This window comes from Macrobrachium rosenbergii, chromosome 43 (assembly GCF_040412425.1).
Source record: "Macrobrachium rosenbergii isolate ZJJX-2024 chromosome 43, ASM4041242v1, whole genome shotgun sequence".
NCBI lineage: Eukaryota > Metazoa > Arthropoda > Malacostraca > Decapoda > Palaemonidae > Macrobrachium > Macrobrachium rosenbergii.
This window is the reverse complement of record NC_089783.1, coordinates 11583389-11601781: the sequence shown is the minus strand read 5'-3', so window position 1 is coordinate 11601781 and position 18393 is coordinate 11583389. Positions and strand designations below refer to the sequence as shown.

The following is an 18393-nucleotide window of genomic DNA, read 5'->3' as shown; positions in this document are numbered from 1 at the left end:
TTTTTAAAGTTGATTTAGGCAATTGTTGACCGAAAAACGTTGTAGATTTTAGTTATATCGCCATATGTAATAATGCGACATTTTAACAGAAAAGTAACGGAGTGATAGGCAGGTATACAGGTCCATCTTGAATATAATATACTGGAAACTCATTTCGTCGTGGCATTCAGTTCAGATACGCAGCAGTAATAATCGAGATTTCTGAACCTTATTCACTACCTAGGTCAATCAAAGGGTTCCTGATGGAATATGTGAATGCTTCTAAAACTATAATTAGTATCCAAAAGCACCTGTTTAGAGACGTGAGGCTTATCCAGCGACAGCGGGTGCAAACATAATCCCTTCAAGTGAAAATGGAGCGAATATCAAATCATACATTTTGAAACCAATAATAGAATGGAAAAATTGCGCGCAGAATCTTCTGCAAGAAAAAAGTAGAAAGCTCTGGATAGGAGAATAATAAATATTTTAATCAAAAACAAATTTTTATGTCCAAACACCGACACAGCAAAGACTTTCTATGAAGTTGTTACAATATGGTAAAAATGATAAGTATGTGAGGCTTTGGGATGGTTTGTTTTCAGAGCTCAAAGGAGAATCATAGAAGTACGAGACCAACTAACATTAATTGTTTGAGATAACATTACTTTTGTGAAAGAATTTTTATTTTCGAAATTTTGTCCTCTTGATCCTTTAGCGAAAATCTAATATTGCAGATCGCGGCCAAAAACCACGAAGGGTTATCATAGGGCAGTGTCCTAAGACCTACGTTCCATGGTACATAAAAAGTAGATTTCTATGGCGTGCTATTGAAATTAAGTTTTCCTTTTTTCTCCGTAGATCATAAGCAATATCTCATTAGTAATAGACAGCATTACAATATCTTGGTCCCAAAAAACAAGGATAGAGAACGTAGTTATGTTTATAATCAAAACTTGAATTTAACGAAAATTTTATTTCGTCAAAACCGGAGAATTATCCAACACTGACCTGAAAGCTAAACCTTCAGAAGTATGTTGTCCTGACTTAGTTTTTATGTCAAAAAAAAAAAAAAATTATAAGTAACTGTAGAAGCCTAACGTTTTTTTTTTTTTTTTTACAGATAATCATCTTTATTTAATGGTGATTGCTTCACTTACATAATCGCTCGGCCAATAAGGAAATTAACTACTTTCTCTTATCAACACGAAGCAAGTATGAGAGAGAGAGAGAGAGAGAGAGAGAGAGAGAGAGAGAGAGGAGAGAGAGAGAGAGAGAGAGAGAGAGAGGTTACTTAAAACCTAAATTATGGTCGTTCAAATGAGATCTAAAAGGTGAATAAGGAGCTTTTAAAATCGACTATAATTATTGAGAATTACTCATATGCTTTTCGTGTTAGGAGTACCATGATAGTGAAGGCTAATGTGTCACAGGTGTTTATGAGTTCCAAAAACGCCCGTGAAAAGATGCGTCATGAGCCGAGGTATTCATCCTAATCCCATATAAGCTGGATCAGAAGCGATCCATCCACAGAGCCAGTGGATCTCTCAACTGTACAGTAGTCTCAGTTGTCAGTCCACGTCGTTTGGAGATCCCCGCAGAAAGATAACTTGGAGATACACCCGAAGCCAAGATGGGTTCGGTGGAGCTTTCCGTAGGATTAGTCCTCTTGGTATGTACGGCTGCATTCGCGGCCTCCGAGCTGTCATTGTATTCCTTCTTGGGTGTTTTAGTGATGAATATTCTGTACGTTTTCTTAATATTGTTTCCGAATGAGACATGAGATAATTGGTCATTAGGTGAAGTTTAGAGAAAAAACTTCTGTGAATCTATAACTGTCATTTATGTATGATTCATGTGCTTAACTAGTCGCAGCAAGTGACTGATTTATTGCTTGAATAATATAACTATATACACTGTAGACATTTCGTCATTTTAGAAGATAATTTGTCAAGGAAAATAGTTTTGTCCGGAGATGCCCACCTAATATGTGGAACGTCTCCAGAATGAGACGATATTTTGTCTCCTATGTAAGAGACATAAATTTAGTCTATAACACATTCTCTTATCTCACACTTAAAACAAGTTGAGTTCGTTGGAAACACATTTTGATTGCTCCATTTATTGCAAATAACTTATTATACCAGAGAAAATAAGCTTGATTCTAACCATTTGGGTGCTGAGCTTTGTTGTGAAGCCCTTGTCTTCTTCCGAGTTTCCAGCATTGTATAATACTTGATTATAATACTTGCTTGATTTCTGGGGAGTTTCTTCACCCTACTCTTTCTCATTATGCACTTATTCTGAAAAATGACAAAGCACTTGCATCACATCTAGAACCCGTTTATCGTATTTCTTTACTAGAAAGAAGAAACGAAAATCTGAAGCTTTTAAAACGTTCCGGTTTCAGTACAAATTTCATCCTACATAAATGTCTCTTATCTGAGGAAAACCTTTCTGAATTATCTTGTGGAAAATTAAACATACTACTCTTTTATGAGGCGTTTTCGTATATGAAGATGAGCAAAGAACAACCATGTAAATCCTTATACCTATGAAAATTTCACTCGGTGACAAAGAAAACGAACGTTTTGAACATACAGTAAATAGGAATGAAATAAGGAAAATCTTCTATAGTACGTGAGGAAGGAAATCCATTTATTATTTAAAAATTCTTAGCATCCTAGTAAGGGAAAGTAATTTTTCGTCCTTGTATGACAACACACTCTCATTTATTCCGAGTGACTAAAATGCCAGTAGTCTTACCTGCTTACTGAAATATTTACATCAAAATTCTGTAAATTCCTCACTCTTCCGGCGGGCTATAAGAAAAAAAAATACCCTCAAGCATTTCCGCAATAGGCTTTTTTCAGAGTATTATAAATAAGTACATTGTATTAAATGTAGTTATTATTCACATTGTCTGAAGACTTTAAAATAATTTTGAGCAGTTTATGATGCAGGAGTATTCTGATTAATCAAAGAGCAAGAATATTGCAGTCAAATTCACGAGAGAAGGAATGCCTGTGGAAAAAGTAGGAGAGAAAAATAGCCGTTCTGAAAAAAAAACACTCTTAAGTAGTTTTTTATGCAAGTAAACAGAAATAAACAAATGTTATACAAAACATTCGGTCAATCAAGAACATATGACAACCACTGGATACTTCAGTTGCCTCCCCTCACTATAAGATGTACGAACACCAGAATCCAACTCCTTTTGTGGATAATAAATATAGGAATGCTTCCCATCAGTCCATAGAATGAAACGTACTTCCATTTGGCACTTATGAAAAACTTATTGTAGTGACTAGTCTACGGGTTTTCTCTCAAAACAACATAGAATGTAAACTCCTTTTACCTATAATAGCTGAAATACAATTCTATTCCATAATGTACGGTGATATCTAAAACTATGATAAAAAGAAATCTCCATTATTAATTGTATATTAATTTAAGGGAACTCCATGGTATGCGCAATTTAAGACTAATAAGTAAAGTGCGATATTGTGGACGTTATTGATTAAATAATTGTGAATATTTTGACCTATATATCATAACCTAATGGGTCCAAAGATATTTTTCAGTTATAACTTGACGCTTTCCTTTTAAACCATATACTTAAGACTACGTTGACGTTTCTCACATTTCTTAATTTGCATTTGATCGGCAGGGTGTTTGGTGTGTTAGCACTGCTCCTGCATCGAATGGAAATGGAACGTAAGTATATAAATATGCAAAAATATTTCCTTTTCCCATTTACATTGTAATAGTTAATACTGTATACTTAATTGATCTGAGTGATATAAGCAATTTCATAGTGAACGAAAGCCAGAAATAAAAGGAAGTTTAGCATGGTACCTAGTCTGGCGAAGGGGGAAAGAAATATGAATAGTACGAGGGATCACAAAAAGTAGGAAGTTTTCATACTTACATAATGAACAGTCAGAAGAGGAGAGATTGAGAGATGATACTTGAGTATGAGGAATAGGAAAATGAGAGAGAGAGAGAGAGAGAGAGAGAGAGAGAGAGAGAGAGAGAGAGAGAGAGAGAGAGAGAGAGAGGATTATTATCTTTTCAATATTTTCCAATTGTTGTTTCTAATAATGCGCCCTCTAGTTAGGTTTAAAAATATGTCATTACTCATCAGAATGAATGTTTACGAAAAAACAAAAAATATAATATTACGAAATGATGCTGTGTAAAAAAAGAACATCAATAAAGATTGTCAAGATATGCAAGGGTAGAATATTAACTTCCCAATAAAGTAATTCAAAGTTGCTTGTGGATTACCATAAGTGAGGAATGGCAATGGAGGGAGAAGACCAGTTCACTGTAGAGTGAGATCTTGGTTACGAGGTTTCTTTTGAGGTATAACGACTTTTGCATTGCAGTTTATTGATCTGTTCCTGACTTTCATTGAAATTGGTTCCATTCCTTTTTCCAGGTGGATCCTTGTGCCATCAGGGAGAGGATCGTTTACCATACAACCTAGAAATGAATCATTAATTCAACCCAGATGGACTGTTATGCCCCGAAACTTCGACTCTTTCATAAACAAATTAGCTAATAAACAAGGTATTGATTGAAACATTCTAAACTAAAATTTAAAGAAATTTAGGATATAGAATGTATTTTAACATCACTAAAAATACGAAAAATAATATATTTTTAAATCACATGGTTTGATAGAATGGTAACCTCTTAAAATATAAGCTGTTGAAAACATGAACTTCACATGACTCGATGCCAACTGAGTGGAGGAATATGCCTCCCTGCAAAAAAAAAAAAAGTATTCCATACACCTGATGCCATTTATTAATATAAAGTGCTGTGTATGACAAGTAAAACTAGTTTCCTGTAATATAACACAATATAAACAACATTTATCGGTATTTTAAAGCTCTGACATATCGGCCTTCGATTATCAGTTAAACTAAGAAAAATTGTCACTTGCAACCACAGATCACTTGTATATTCAAGGAAATTCCTAACCTTGAATATGGAAATGATTTGTTGGCTCATAATTCAGAATTTTCACACAAGTCATTAGAAAAAAAAGTCATGGTATAGTAACACATCTGGTTTTAAGTTTTCCGATTTATTTTTTTTAAATGATTTTTACTTACTTCTCTGACGATGGTGTAATTAACTAATAATTCAATACTAACTAATATAACATGAAGCACTGATAAACCAGAAATAAAACGCATCGGAGATGCGACTAGGAAATCTGAAATATTATTAGTAATTGTAATTCAGCAATATTGAAGAAATAAGGAAAAGGAAAAAGAATTTGTGGATTTGAAAAATATTCTAATGTCGAAGACTGTAAAAACTACATAGAGTTTTGAATTATACATTTATTTGTTGCTTTTACTTTAGATCCGACTTCAAATAAATAGAATTCATAGGTTTCAACAATGATCATTTCTGATACCTCGGAAAGAAATTCTATTTATCTTTTGAACAAAGAATTGATTATTTGCAAATCGTATTCAGTATCCAATTCAGCAATAATTCGAATCAGAGATATGTAGTAAGCTTCTCGATCTCCATATAACTTTGCTCTCTCTCATAAACAGCCTCTCTTGTAAGGCCTTCCATAATTAGCCTATGACGAGGAACCTGGATATTATAGAGCTAATATGTTTACATATAGTTGAGTAGTTTTTTCGTTGCTTCCACTTAGATTTATAAAATTTTTTAATACTCATTTTATAAATAATTATATGTTCTTTATGATAGCTTTATTTAAAACATATTAAGGATTTTATTGTTTTCCGTGAAAAATATGATCATCTATGTGTGGTTCACAGGTGCACATTTGCTGTGACTGTTATATGTTGAAAACTATTTACCTGCTTCACTATTATGTGTCGTAATGTATGTTATTCAGTAAGTTAATTATTCTTTTTTACTTTTCTTCTCTAGAAAAAGATGAAGGTGTCGATTGCGGCTCTCATAGTCTGAGTCCTGGCCAGACTGTAACAATAAAGTCGGAGAATTTCCCAGGAAGATATCCTCCAAATGAAAGCTGCAGATGGACCTTCCAGGTTTGTTCTTATTCAATATTTTATTCTACATTAATTCACTATCAATGGCGCAAGACACTGCATCCTTCATTAGAGCTTTTCCTGAGTAACTATATTTGAGAAGTAAGAGCAAAACCTGACTAAAAAAGTAAGTTTATCTTATAAGTCACGGCATCTAAGGCCATGCAAAAAATATGACAAAGAAACTATTGCCATGTAATTTTGCAGAGTAATTTCCATGTTTAAGAACTGATATGTCAGATATTATGTTCCTCCAAAGTCCATTCCTTTCTAGAGTGGCATTTTATTTTCCAGGGAACCTCCCCAGACTCCAAGCTCACCATTTCATGCAGAGTTTTTAAATTAAAGCCTTGCAGGAAGTCATCGGTGCTAATTACAGGAGGTGGACTCAATAAAAAGTAGGTGGAAAATATTAATATTATAATATCATAATTACAGTGAGGTATTTTCTCTTTATTACCATTATTACGACTTGGCTAGATATGATTTGTTTGCTTGGAATTCTAATTCTTATATGACAGCTCCTGGTAAAAACTATATGAAAAATATAATAACTAATATAGGTGAGTGAGATCTTCTGTACTTCTTAACAAAGATGCTCTTGACTTTTTTTTATCTTAATTTTAAATATTGCTCCTTACAGAACCCATAAGTTGAAATTTTGATATGTTATAAAATAACAGGATTACGCATCAGTCTGAAATCCAAGGGAAGATTAATGCAGATAAAGCTTATCTTGCATCTTGCTTCAAGTATTTCTTACATCGTCATTACCTTCTAAGCCAGGAAATTCTTTGTTTTTGATAAACTTCCATTGTTACACAATTACTACAACACGTAAAACAATAACTAGTCGTTTGAGAAAAAAAATATAACAATTAAGCATTTAACTGCAAATGCTTAATGCTCAAGTAAGAAAAGCTAACAAAAGCATAATTTTGGAATTGGTTCTACCTCCAAAATTCGGCTACCTTATCCTTTCATTAAAAGGACTGAAATTGGTAGAATATATTTACCTCACGAGCTTAACTATTTCAGTATTTATTTTTTAAGAGAACACATAATACAAATAGCTAAACTCGTTTTTGTTTTGAAATTTATCAACATCTCCAACGGCGATTGACACAGACGGACGCAGAAAAAGTTATTTGCTTTATTTTCCACAAATTCCCTCTCACCTCCAGCCTTGCGTCTCAGTTCTTATCGTAGTAGGACTGGGTCTTCCAGTTCTCCTGGTGCTGACAGCAACCCAGCTGACACTGTATCTACTTTCCCTGCGGCTGCACAAAGGACATGCCAAAACCCATCTTCAGGTCCCCTTGACCATTATATTATGTACATAAAGTACTTCGTAACTTGCCTATATGGTAATTTTTCTCTCTTTAGCCTGTCATATGACTCGTGATTTTTCTTTTAAAGATATATTCTCCCACCGATAAAATATTTCGGAGAGATACTTTCATCATCGTACCATGATTCATGTCTGGATCGTAATACAAATCTGATTGGAAACCATTGTTCACAAATATCTGAAAGAATCATCCCTCGTCATTTAGTTTATTTTATCCCTTTATAAAGCCTTTGGCCTCATTCTGCTTGTTTTTCATGTATTTTTCTGGATTTATGTTTAGATGTGTCTTGAATTCTATAAAGCAAGTGTTTTATACCTTATGGTGTTTACCAAATGAACACAGCATTATCTGCATAATTCATAAGTGTCATATTCTTATCGTTAGAGCAGTGAATACCTCTTCCATCTTCAGACTGTTTTTTTTATCACAAAATCTATGAGAATGTCCAGTAGGAAAGGGGAAATACCACTCCTTATGGTAGCCATTATTTACTGAAAATTTCTTAACAAGACCACGTTACGTATCATATTTAAATATTTTAATCTGTGTTACATATTTAATGAAAATGCTTTATAGTGCCAATACCTCTTTCTTAGCTCCGAATATTTCGGATGTCAGTTTATTGGAGAAAAGTATACTTAATTGCAAGAGTATTTGCAGCAAAAAATAGTAAACTCGTTTGTATATTCTTTCAGGCCTTCCTTGACCATCACATCCTTCAATCCTTTTTTGTTCATACCAGGTCTTCGCATTCATATCACCTAAAGATATTCTCATATGTCTTTGCTGTTTCATCTTTAGCATTCTGCAGTGCTATTCAAAATGCATTTTTATTTTTTTCCGAGATTTCTTTCATTAGTGCATAAAACATCATGATATTCACCTTGTAAACGTTCACTTTCATCTTGCTTATTCGTTTCCAGTTACAAAGCGCTTTTCCAGCATTTGGCCTTAAGATTATGAATACGCGCTTTTTTTTTTTTTTTTACCAATTTCGTCTGCTATTATTGTATCAATATACACATTACCCATATCCAGTCTCTCTTTTCCAGTGATTCACCAACCTCCATGATGCTCGTCCATATTTCTTTAATTTATTGTCTACTGGTATTATTTTATTATTTTGCTTCAGAGTACTTTCCTTCCGGTTTCTTATTTCAGTTTTCCTTAGTGTTTAAAAGTTGAGAGATTTTTATCACCACCATATGCTTAAGAACTAAGGGCATCTATGAATTGTACCTTTCCATTAACTTGTCAGATTTCATGATGGATCCACTGTGTAAAGCCACGATCCGCTTCATAAATTTTCTTTATGATCTAGGTTTGCAATTCATATGTTCCCTACTCGTATATCTATCATATTTTAGCGAATATTTATCAGGCACGTGTTCTTTTTTTTTTTCACAGGATGAACTCCAATTATTGAGGTTTTCATCATTTACACTTTCGTTCCTCTTTGCTAACTATCTGTGACTTATGTAGCTCTGTTTGTTTACGCACATGCTTGCTACTTATATAGTACGACTGGAGTAATAGAATGATGGCTTCATCTTACACAGACAAAAATAATACTGCCCTTCACTTATTTGACATGTCAAAGTGTAAAATCCTATGGTCAATGCACCTACCGCAGCTCAGGTTAATTTTTGTGATTCGCAATTGCTGAGGTTATTTGCATGGTCTTCCATACAGCGTTCGCAAAAGTATCATTAAGTATTTCTATTTACATTCATTACTTTTGTGAGCGATGAAAAATTCTTTCCCAGGTCCAACGAGGTAAAATAACATTTTGGGATGATGACGGATATACAATATTGTTGTTAGGAAACAAGTAAGATGGTAAAAGAAATGCAAAATGTGTATAGTGATAGTTGAAAAAGTCTGCCGGTGAAGTCAGTTTCGTCTACAAGAAATAAGAGTTTGTATTATTATTACATAAACAAATGGCAAATACTTTCTCTAATGGAGGAAATACGTTTTTGGTAATAAAGAACGAAATTGCTCTAACTTTTAATACAGCCAGGATACACTAAGACACTAACAACTCTCGTTAAACAGATACTGCAAAAACCAGGAAGAACTCACAGAAACAAGCGACGATAACAACATGGACGTATACTTCAGAACTAGTGGAAGCAGAAGGACGAAGAAGGGTTTCAACTGCAGGGTTTCTGCTTCAGGTAAATATACGAAAATGCTTTTGGCTTCCTATTCAAAGATAAACTTTAACCATATGTTCTGCAAAACCCTATCCTCATTTTGTGAATTCCCATGTTGCTAATTGAAGATCATTCTATTAAGAATTACATCCTTCTTTTCCATTATTAAAGAAAAAAACATTTTCAGATTCTAGAACTCATCTGTTTTCGCTAAGTGTATGCTGCAATTTCTTACATCGAACAACTGGAACTTTTTAATAAATTAAACCGTACTGAAATTCGAGAAAAATTATAAATCAGAGAAATCATTATCAACATTATTATTACAGAACAACCCAAAAACGAGTTTTGTTATTCTAGCGTCTGCAGGGTGCAAAAAGGCAGAAGCAGCAATAAAATTTCTGTTACATGAGAGCTAAAGATATTACAAACGATTTTTGATTAACCTCCGAGTTTCACATAACTCCTTTCCCCACAGCTTTCAGATTTACAAACTCTATCTGAAATGCATAAATAACTATTGATTATGTTTAATATGTCGTTTTTGTGAACCTTTATTTGTGCATGCAAAAGAAAATAGAATAATAAAATTGTTTTAATTAATAGCAAATGCATATGTATAATATGAACACAAATTGAAAATAATTTTCTTCATTTCCAAAGTGCCACCAACTACAACGGTGCCCACATCCCCCGTTATCTCTTCAACCACAACAACTCAAGCCTCAGACAAAACCTGCCGTGAGTATGAATTTTTAGTTCTTTAAGTTAAAACGAGATGGAAATCTCCCATTATTTTTTATCAATAAAATTTGAAATGTTTGGTGTACATAGGCCAATTAATGGGTAACTTAATTTTCCGTGTAAGTCGAGTTGTAAATCATGTTGAGAGGGGACTCCAAACTGTCTCTATAAACGATATATATAATGATGTAAGGAATAATAAATAATGACAGACATATCAGTGTAACTACGTATACTTGAAGCAAGAAATTTTCAATTTTTCATTTAATCCTTTATTCCAAATTGTATTGTTTCTTCCATTACACTTTGTACCAATAGAATCATGTGGCACTGTGAACCGAGTGACGCGAATCGTCGGAGGAATCGAGACAGAGGTCAATGAGTACCCTTGGCAAGTAGCCCTCGTATATGCTGGATCCAGCAGCGTCTTCTGTGGAGGTTCTCTGCTCAACGACGAACTCGTTGTGACGGCAGCGCACTGCATCAAAGCGTAAGAAACTACCATCATTAAAACTTTGGAATATTTATGACAATTCCATTCCTTAAAAAAATGGTCATTGGCCTCTCCAAATATAGTGATATGTTTCAAAAGCATCATTCTCCAAATTAGTTTGAAAGAGTGATACTTCCCCTGATTTTAAACGGGTGCCCCTTACCCTGCTCATGAAACGTTCAACTTTCTTCAGAGTTGTTTGGCCCTTATATTGATTTGGTTATATGAGGCACAAATCAATCCAGGTACTTTCAGATAGGAAAGGAAACCTGAAATGAATATTTTACACTGCCATTTTCCCTTTAGTAAAAGTTATATTTCCAACAGCACTATTGCAAAATGAAATTAAGTATAGACATCCTATTGAAGGTCAGAGGATAATTTCAGATTGTGTTGTTTAAAAAAAATTATAAATTTCAGTCTAGATATCAAGACAGATCTTAAGGTAGCTTAAAATATCTCTTTGTGTACTTTCCAAATCATAAGTGTTTAATTACTTTCCTTAACACAGCTGTTAGAGAGATAGCACCTTCTTAAGTTTAAAGTCCAACGTCATTCCGTATCTTACTGAGACTATAGAATGATCATAGAATGCTTTCGGCCGGGTAGTTCTGAAGCTGCAGTACTTTAGTCTGTTTAGAGCGTATTCTATAATGATAATGAGTAACCTGACTTCATTTACAAATAATACCATATTTTAGAATAAAAAGATAAATAATATCAGGCTCATTTGTCATAATATGATGTCTTCATATTGAATGAAAGACGTATTGGAATTATGTGGATTATAGTTGAACTATATTATACATATATCAGGATTACTCAATATTTTTAGTTATTGTTAGACTTATTTCTTTTCTATTTTTTTAGGCATATGTTCCAATACGAAAGAAACCTTTGAAGAGAATTTGTAACAGTCAAATATTCTTTGACTTATAAAATTTTGCAGGTGATTTAGCTAGCTATAATATAACTCTCTCTCTCTCTCTCTCTCTCTCTCTCTCTCTCTCTCTCTCTCTCTCTCTCTCTCTCTCTCTCTCTCTCTCGTCGTAGATTTATTTGGTACAGAAAAGTCATATCGTTGTAGTAAATACCACAAGAACAATTTTTGCATCGTTCGCTTAGAAGGATCATTGCTATGCCTTCAGTTTTCATGAATGCAATTTATTTCAGGAAAAAAAATTACAAAGGTATGCATATTTGTGTATAAATCTGAAGGCGTAAATATTAATGATATAATAATAAATGATTTTTAGATTTATAGTAGAGCATCATTTCGGTGCTTTGATCCCCACCTTCAGCTGCGGTGATTTTAAAGATTAAGGACGGTAATCATCCGCTTAACAAATCACGACATTATATTAATGTACACACAGAATATAAAAAAAAAATTAAAATCACGAAGATCTTTCAACCAGTGTTTAGTAGCTAAACTGGCTTTAAGACTTCATATGAGTTAAGTTAAATACATTTTAGTTTAACCAGACCACTGAGCTGATTAACAACTTTCCTAGGCCTGGCCCGAAGGGTTAAATTTATTTTACGTGGCTAAGAACCAGCTGGTTACCGAGCAGCGGGACCTACAGCTTACTGTGGAATCCGAATCACATTATGACGAGAATGAATTTCTATCACCAGATATAAATTCCTCTAATTCTTCACTGGCCGGTCGGAGAGAATTCATATAAGAATTTATTCTTTATGTATATATATCTGAACTTAAATTTGCAAAAGTTCTTTTGAAACCCCAACACTCATGGAAAAATTGAAGGTAGCCCCCTAAGAAAAAAGTTAAATTTAAAACAGATTAACATTGATTTTAAAATCACCAGACTTAATTTCTAAGTTGCTTTACTAATGAAGGGTTTACTTCTTTTCTGTAAATTTATATTAATCTATTTCTAAGATATAGAAAAAAACGCATATGATGCATGATTGCTTATTCGCTCATCAGGATGATAGACTACGAAATAGAGACAGAGGTTCTCCTGGGCGCTCACGACTTGGATAATCCTACAGCAATTCAGCAGAGGATTGGCGTCGCTTACAGCGGCTATCACTCCCTTTATGACGATTACACAATGGATCACGACATTGGGATTATTTTGCTCTCGTCCCCTGCAACTCTTAGCGATCGCGTGAAGCCCGTTTGCTTTCCAGATGCCTCCAAAGACTACAGTGGTTACCAGGCTATAACCTCAGGCTGGGGAACACTTAGTGAAGGTACTGAAACTCCTCTTATGCTTTCTAACGTATATATATCGTTGAGGATCTCCTACCTTCTTTCTTCCTTTTGTCTTTCCTCCTCTTTCAACCTTCGCTATTTTTTTTCGTTTTGCTAGTACTTTTACCTCTCCTTTCAATCCTAATCTTCCTCCTTTCCCATTCCAGCTTTTTCCTCCCCTTTTCCTTTCTCCAGTTTCGGTTTTCAGCTGCATTTATTCCGCAGCCATCTTTCTTCCCTCGTTTTATTCTTTTTCTCTCTTCTCGTCGCTATCCTCTATTATTTCTCGTATACTTTCCTTGGATACTTTCCAGTTTAACTTCTCTCTTTCATTATAGTCCCTCTTTCCTTTCCTCATTGAGTTTTGCCCTTTATTTTACGCACAGTTTATGAGATTTTGTCTTGTGTCTAAATTATTTTCATTTCGATTTCTCAGAATAACAAAGAAACAATAGTAACCTTTTTTTTAAGTACTCGGATTATTCTCAGTTTATATAAAAATGTAAATATTTCGGTATCCCGGCTTTGAGAAAGAAATAAAATTATTGAATGTGATTTATTGATACACTTAGCCGAGCTCTAAATCAAGTCACTGCCAGTCTTTTAAGTTTTTTTAAGACTAATTCTAAAGGAGTTGTGATTTACAAAGGCGAAGAACTTTTTCGTGAATGTTTGATAATAAGAAGCTTGACGTTATGAATAAAAAACTCTCTCTCTCTCTCTCTCTCTCTCTCTCTCTCTCTCTCTCTCTCTCTCTCGTTTTAGGTTTTATGTCTAAAGTTTCCTTTGTGTATAACCATCAACTGCATTAGGAGAGAAAGCAAAAACGTAGAAATGATAAAAGAAAAATGAAAACGTGGAAGAAATAGTTTTTGGTCCTCCATATATTGGTAAAAGGAAATCAGGATAAAAGACCTGAAGATTTTGATAACCTTATATTTTAATGTAAAAAGAAATTAAGACAACTATTCCGTTTATCAGAATTATATCTTCAACTGCAATGAGAGTAAATTACTTGTAAAACTTTATTTACCTTCAGAATAGAAAACATTGATACAATTACTATCAAAACCATATTTACATCTAATGGTGTTATTACATATTCCAATCAGGTGGTTCTCAACCAGTTATTCTTAACGAAGTGGATGTGCCAATAGTAACCAATGCAGCCTGTAATGAAAATTACGATGGTGAGATAACCAGCAACATGATTTGTGCAGGGCACCCTGAGGGGGGCAAGGACGCCTGCCAGGTACGTTTTATCAGTGCTTATTCTTTACTTATTCTTTGTTTACTCTTTGTATTACCAATACAGTCTTCATTTGCAATACAGTAGGGTACACAACCAAGCATTATAGTGTTTTACCTTCTTGACATCTTCTGCCCCTGCCTCCCACATCTCCATCACTCTGGTGCATAAATACACTTCTTGGTTTACTGCCTCCAATACATTTATCACTTTTGTTTTAATCCATTCACCATAAACACGAAATTTCCATGAAGAGATTTTAAAACGAAGTTCTGTCAATATTTTCAGATTTGGTCTTCGCAAGCAGTTTTCCCATACCTTTTACTCAAGCACACTCTAATCTGGCTTTATTCATCAGCTCCATAACTTGCCTCCCCTCTTGTCCTTCTACCAACTTTTATATTCTAATGATTCACCTTCATCACTTTGAATCAGCTTACATTAATCTTTTAAGTATCTCCTCTTACGAAGTATTAGAAACTTAGAGGCTCAGTCTTCACCATCGTTTATCAACACTGTTTCATCTTTAAATAATTCATTCCATTGTGTATTACCACTTTTTTCTGAACAATGCATTTACATCTGATGTCCTCTCCTTGATTTCTTCTATATTTCTACATGTAATTCTAAAAAAAAAAAAAATATCTGTAAGGCAAACTACACCATTTTCTTAGACCAACTTTTGCACCAAGGTAACTGCTATACCTTTTTATATTTAATGTACGCTTCACTTTCATCATTAGACAAAATAATCACTCCCAACACTCTCCTGAATTTGTTAGGCATTCAATATACTTATGTGTAAAATTCGCCTGGAATTTCTCAAAATATGAAATTATTCAAAATGAGTTCATATTTACCCATCTAAGATGGCTTTGTATAAAATATAATCCAGTTAGTTATCTGCGACATAAATCATTTTGTCGTACTTCTTTTGTATTTCATATGAGTAATGGAGTGAACGCATAATCATCTGAAACCGATTAATAATAGTAAGTTAGAGCAAGGAAAAAATATACCTGGCAGTCTCCGGTAAGACAGAAGGCAATTTTTCTTAAATCATTCACTAATTCTGTTTCTTAACTGGCAAAAGCTTATTCATGCAATTCCACCCATACTAGTATCACTAAATCCAGCAATGCTTCAACAGATGGAGATTCTGATTGTCATCTGTTGTCTTCTGACCCTTTTCATCGTGTATTTTTCTCTGTATTCTTATCTTACTCTCCTTTTTTTTCTATTGTGTTTAGCTGCTTCTACCCATTTTTGCCTGTTCTCCACCTACTTTTCTTTTTCTTTTGTTTTTCATGCGTTTGACATCTTATTCTTTTATTTCTAACCCTTAATGAACGAAGCCAATTTAATTTCTAAAGAAAAATATATATAGATATATATATATATATATATATATATATATATATATATATATATATATATATATATATATATATATATATATATATTTCCATGGTTACTGAAAAATAAACATTCATAGTTAAAAATATTAGAGGTAAAAAAGTACAGAAAAGGAGGAGCAATCTTATGCAGGGTGAGATAAGCCATCTCAAGGACACAAAGGTTCTAACTGATACTCCATATTAACAATAAGCAACAACTCAAGATAACCTGGTTGACTATAAAAACAACAGGAGAACTCAATTGTCTGAGGGAAAGACACCAAAACAAATACGTGGTGGGTTACGGTTCCTCTGGTCAGTACTAACACCTCACGGTGTTTTCTTAACTGATATGTATTTGTTTATACAAGGAGAATTATATGAAAATAACAATTATTTCCTCTTTCCAGGGAGACCGATAACTTTGTAGTGAAGACAATGGCAAATGGGTCTTAAGCAGTTACATCATGGGGATATGGATGTTGCTAGACCCGATCACATGAGTTTATGCCAGAGTTACTTCAAGGTTTGGCTTAAATTTTGTTTGATTTTTTTTTACTGATCGCTGAAGAAAATGATGCTTATAGTCTGTAATGGAAAATTATTTATAGATGGCAATTATGATTTGTGTATAGAAACATTTCATGATGCACCAACCATGTAAATTTTTTGGGACAGAGTACATCGATACCATGGAGCATGGTTATGGATCAAATAATCTATGCGACGGTGCGACAACTGTTGCTCCTCCTGCTACAACAACTGCTGCTCCTCCTGCTACAACAACTGCTGCTCCTCCTCCTACCGGAAGCTGCAGTAAGCATAAAGTTTATTGTTAAGAAAAAATAAGATCAGATAGATCGGAGGTAAGGATGTTCTATCCTTATTTTCTCCTAAAGAAAGTTAAATTTGGGGGAAAGCTCTTTCATCCATAAAATAAGATGAAAGATATCAAATACGAATAATAATAAACATTGTATTAAGCAGTACAATATATACAGTACTCTCTACCTTGTTTAATAGAAACATACCGACATTTATTGTATTCAGTGCAAAGTTAAGTAGGAACTTTCTGCATTAGACTAATGAATTGTAACTAGAACGACAACCATTGTCACTTTTGTAAGAGTGACTTGCTAAACAAATATATGGAAACAAATGTTGAAGCATGAATGGAGAGTTTTTCTAATATAACTTCTTCACTTATAAAATATGAGAATACATTTATCTTTCCTACCAACATAACTATAAATTTCTGTTTTATAAATAGGATTAAAATACCGCAAAGAATTAGTGAACTCACTTATAAGTCCTGTGGTAAGTATTATGGCTCCATGATCCGGTATGGGTCATGGTTTGACGTCTACTAGGTGAAAAGATGTCCGTTGGCATTAGTTTACTTCTCTAGTTAGAGGTCGTAGAGCGCGTCATGTAGGATTGAATTACAGCAACTGCCGCTCGATACTCGCATAAATCCTGACACTAACTCAGATCACCGCAAAATCAAAAGAGTTCGGCTACTCTCAGCCACAGCAAACTGCATAACAAAGTCAAAGGAAACCCTAAAATAAAAACCAACAACAACTGCCATGATATCTCAAACAACGCAAATCAAAACCACTCTACCAAAAACAAATATGCTTAACAAAATCAAAGCAAGACTCACTCAAATATATGTAGAAAAATTAAATGTTGAATCAGATTTCACATTTTCTTCGAATGTCGAAAAAGGAATATTTTCAGAATTTGGCTTGACCATGATGAATAATAGCAAAACAAATATGTCTATGGTTACGAAGTTACGCCAAATGTACAGATAAATAACAGACAGTAAAATACAAACTTCAATGACGCATCATTTCAATTGCTGCAGAATGTGGTCGACGAAACCCTGTGACCAGGATTGTTGAGGTCAGCCATCAACAGTGTACATGAATATCCCGGGTGTTGGTTTAACATCGCATCACGACCATATTGTAGGCGGGTCTGTCATCTCCAAACGCAGGATTCCTGACAGCTGCTCAATATTGTGTTGATAAAGCAACTTTAACATGCTTCTTTCATTTTACCTGTTTGAAAATTTGTTGATAGCGTATAGAGTACTTCTTTCCACTTCAGCAAAGCAGTCATTAAAAATAGTAATTAGTTCGTTTTAGTTCTGGGATAATATTAAAATAACTAAAAGTATATGATGCCACTTATAAACAATCGACTGGCATTTGAGAACCATTCCGTTCCATGTTAAATAAGTAAATCATGATTCTGGGTATTTTAAATCTTTGCTTATATTAGGTGTGTGAACATGTACATGTGTATTAGATTATCCATTTTTTGTTTATTATAGTTCAACACAAAATACACGAACAAAAAATTTCAATTATTTCCTAATATCATAAGGAACTTTTGTGCGGTTTGACTCTTCAAAAAAAAAGATGAGTTTATTATCTTCAAAAAGCCTATAACTTTATGACATGTATAAAAATGACATTATGATTAATATTGTCCAGAATATGAAACCTATTCATACAGTACAAGCCCACAGGAGCCATTGACTTGAAAATCAAGCTTCCAAAGAATATGGTGTTCATTACGAAGAAATAAGAGGAGATTAAGGGGAATACACAAAGAAGAGATCCCTGTTATTAAAAATGAAAAAGTAAATTAGTAAATCAATCAATAAATCAAAACACTAAATGTAAGGAGAATGAAGTGGCTATGGAAGTAATGAACCGTATGTCTGCTT

At 33.8% G+C, this 18393-nt stretch overlaps 1 protein-coding gene across 1 annotated transcript; it reads left to right on the top strand.

The window, feature by feature from the left end:
• The first annotated feature begins 1507 nt into the window (after window positions 1–1507).
• On the top strand, window positions 1508–14355 carry LOC136828573 (coagulation factor IX-like). Its single transcript, XM_067086581.1, has 10 exons — window positions 1508–1651; window positions 3650–3696; window positions 4424–4554; window positions 5911–6032; window positions 6327–6430; window positions 9443–9564; window positions 10207–10284; window positions 10606–10777; window positions 12735–13003; window positions 14117–14355. The coding sequence occupies exons 1-10, from the start codon at window positions 1613–1615 to the stop codon at window positions 14338–14340; spliced, it is 1308 nt and encodes a 435-aa protein (XP_066942682.1). The 5' UTR covers window positions 1508–1612; the 3' UTR covers window positions 14341–14355.
• The last annotated feature ends 4038 nt before the right edge of the window (window positions 14356–18393 follow it).

What these genes read in the sequence shown, in the direction of transcription:
- LOC136828573 (XM_067086581.1), top strand. Translation starts at nt 1,613, where the DNA reads ATGGGTTCGGTGGAGCTTTCCGTAGGATTAGTCCTCTTG. An exon ending in GCTGCAGATGGACCTTCCAG is followed by an intron (nt 6,033 to 6,326) that starts GTTTGTTCTTAT and finishes TTTATTTTCCAG; the next exon opens with GGAACCTCCCCAGACTCCAA. An exon ending in GGAGGTGGACTCAATAAAAA is followed by an intron (nt 6,431 to 9,442) that starts GTAGGTGGAAAA and finishes CTCGTTAAACAG; the next exon opens with ATACTGCAAAAACCAGGAAG.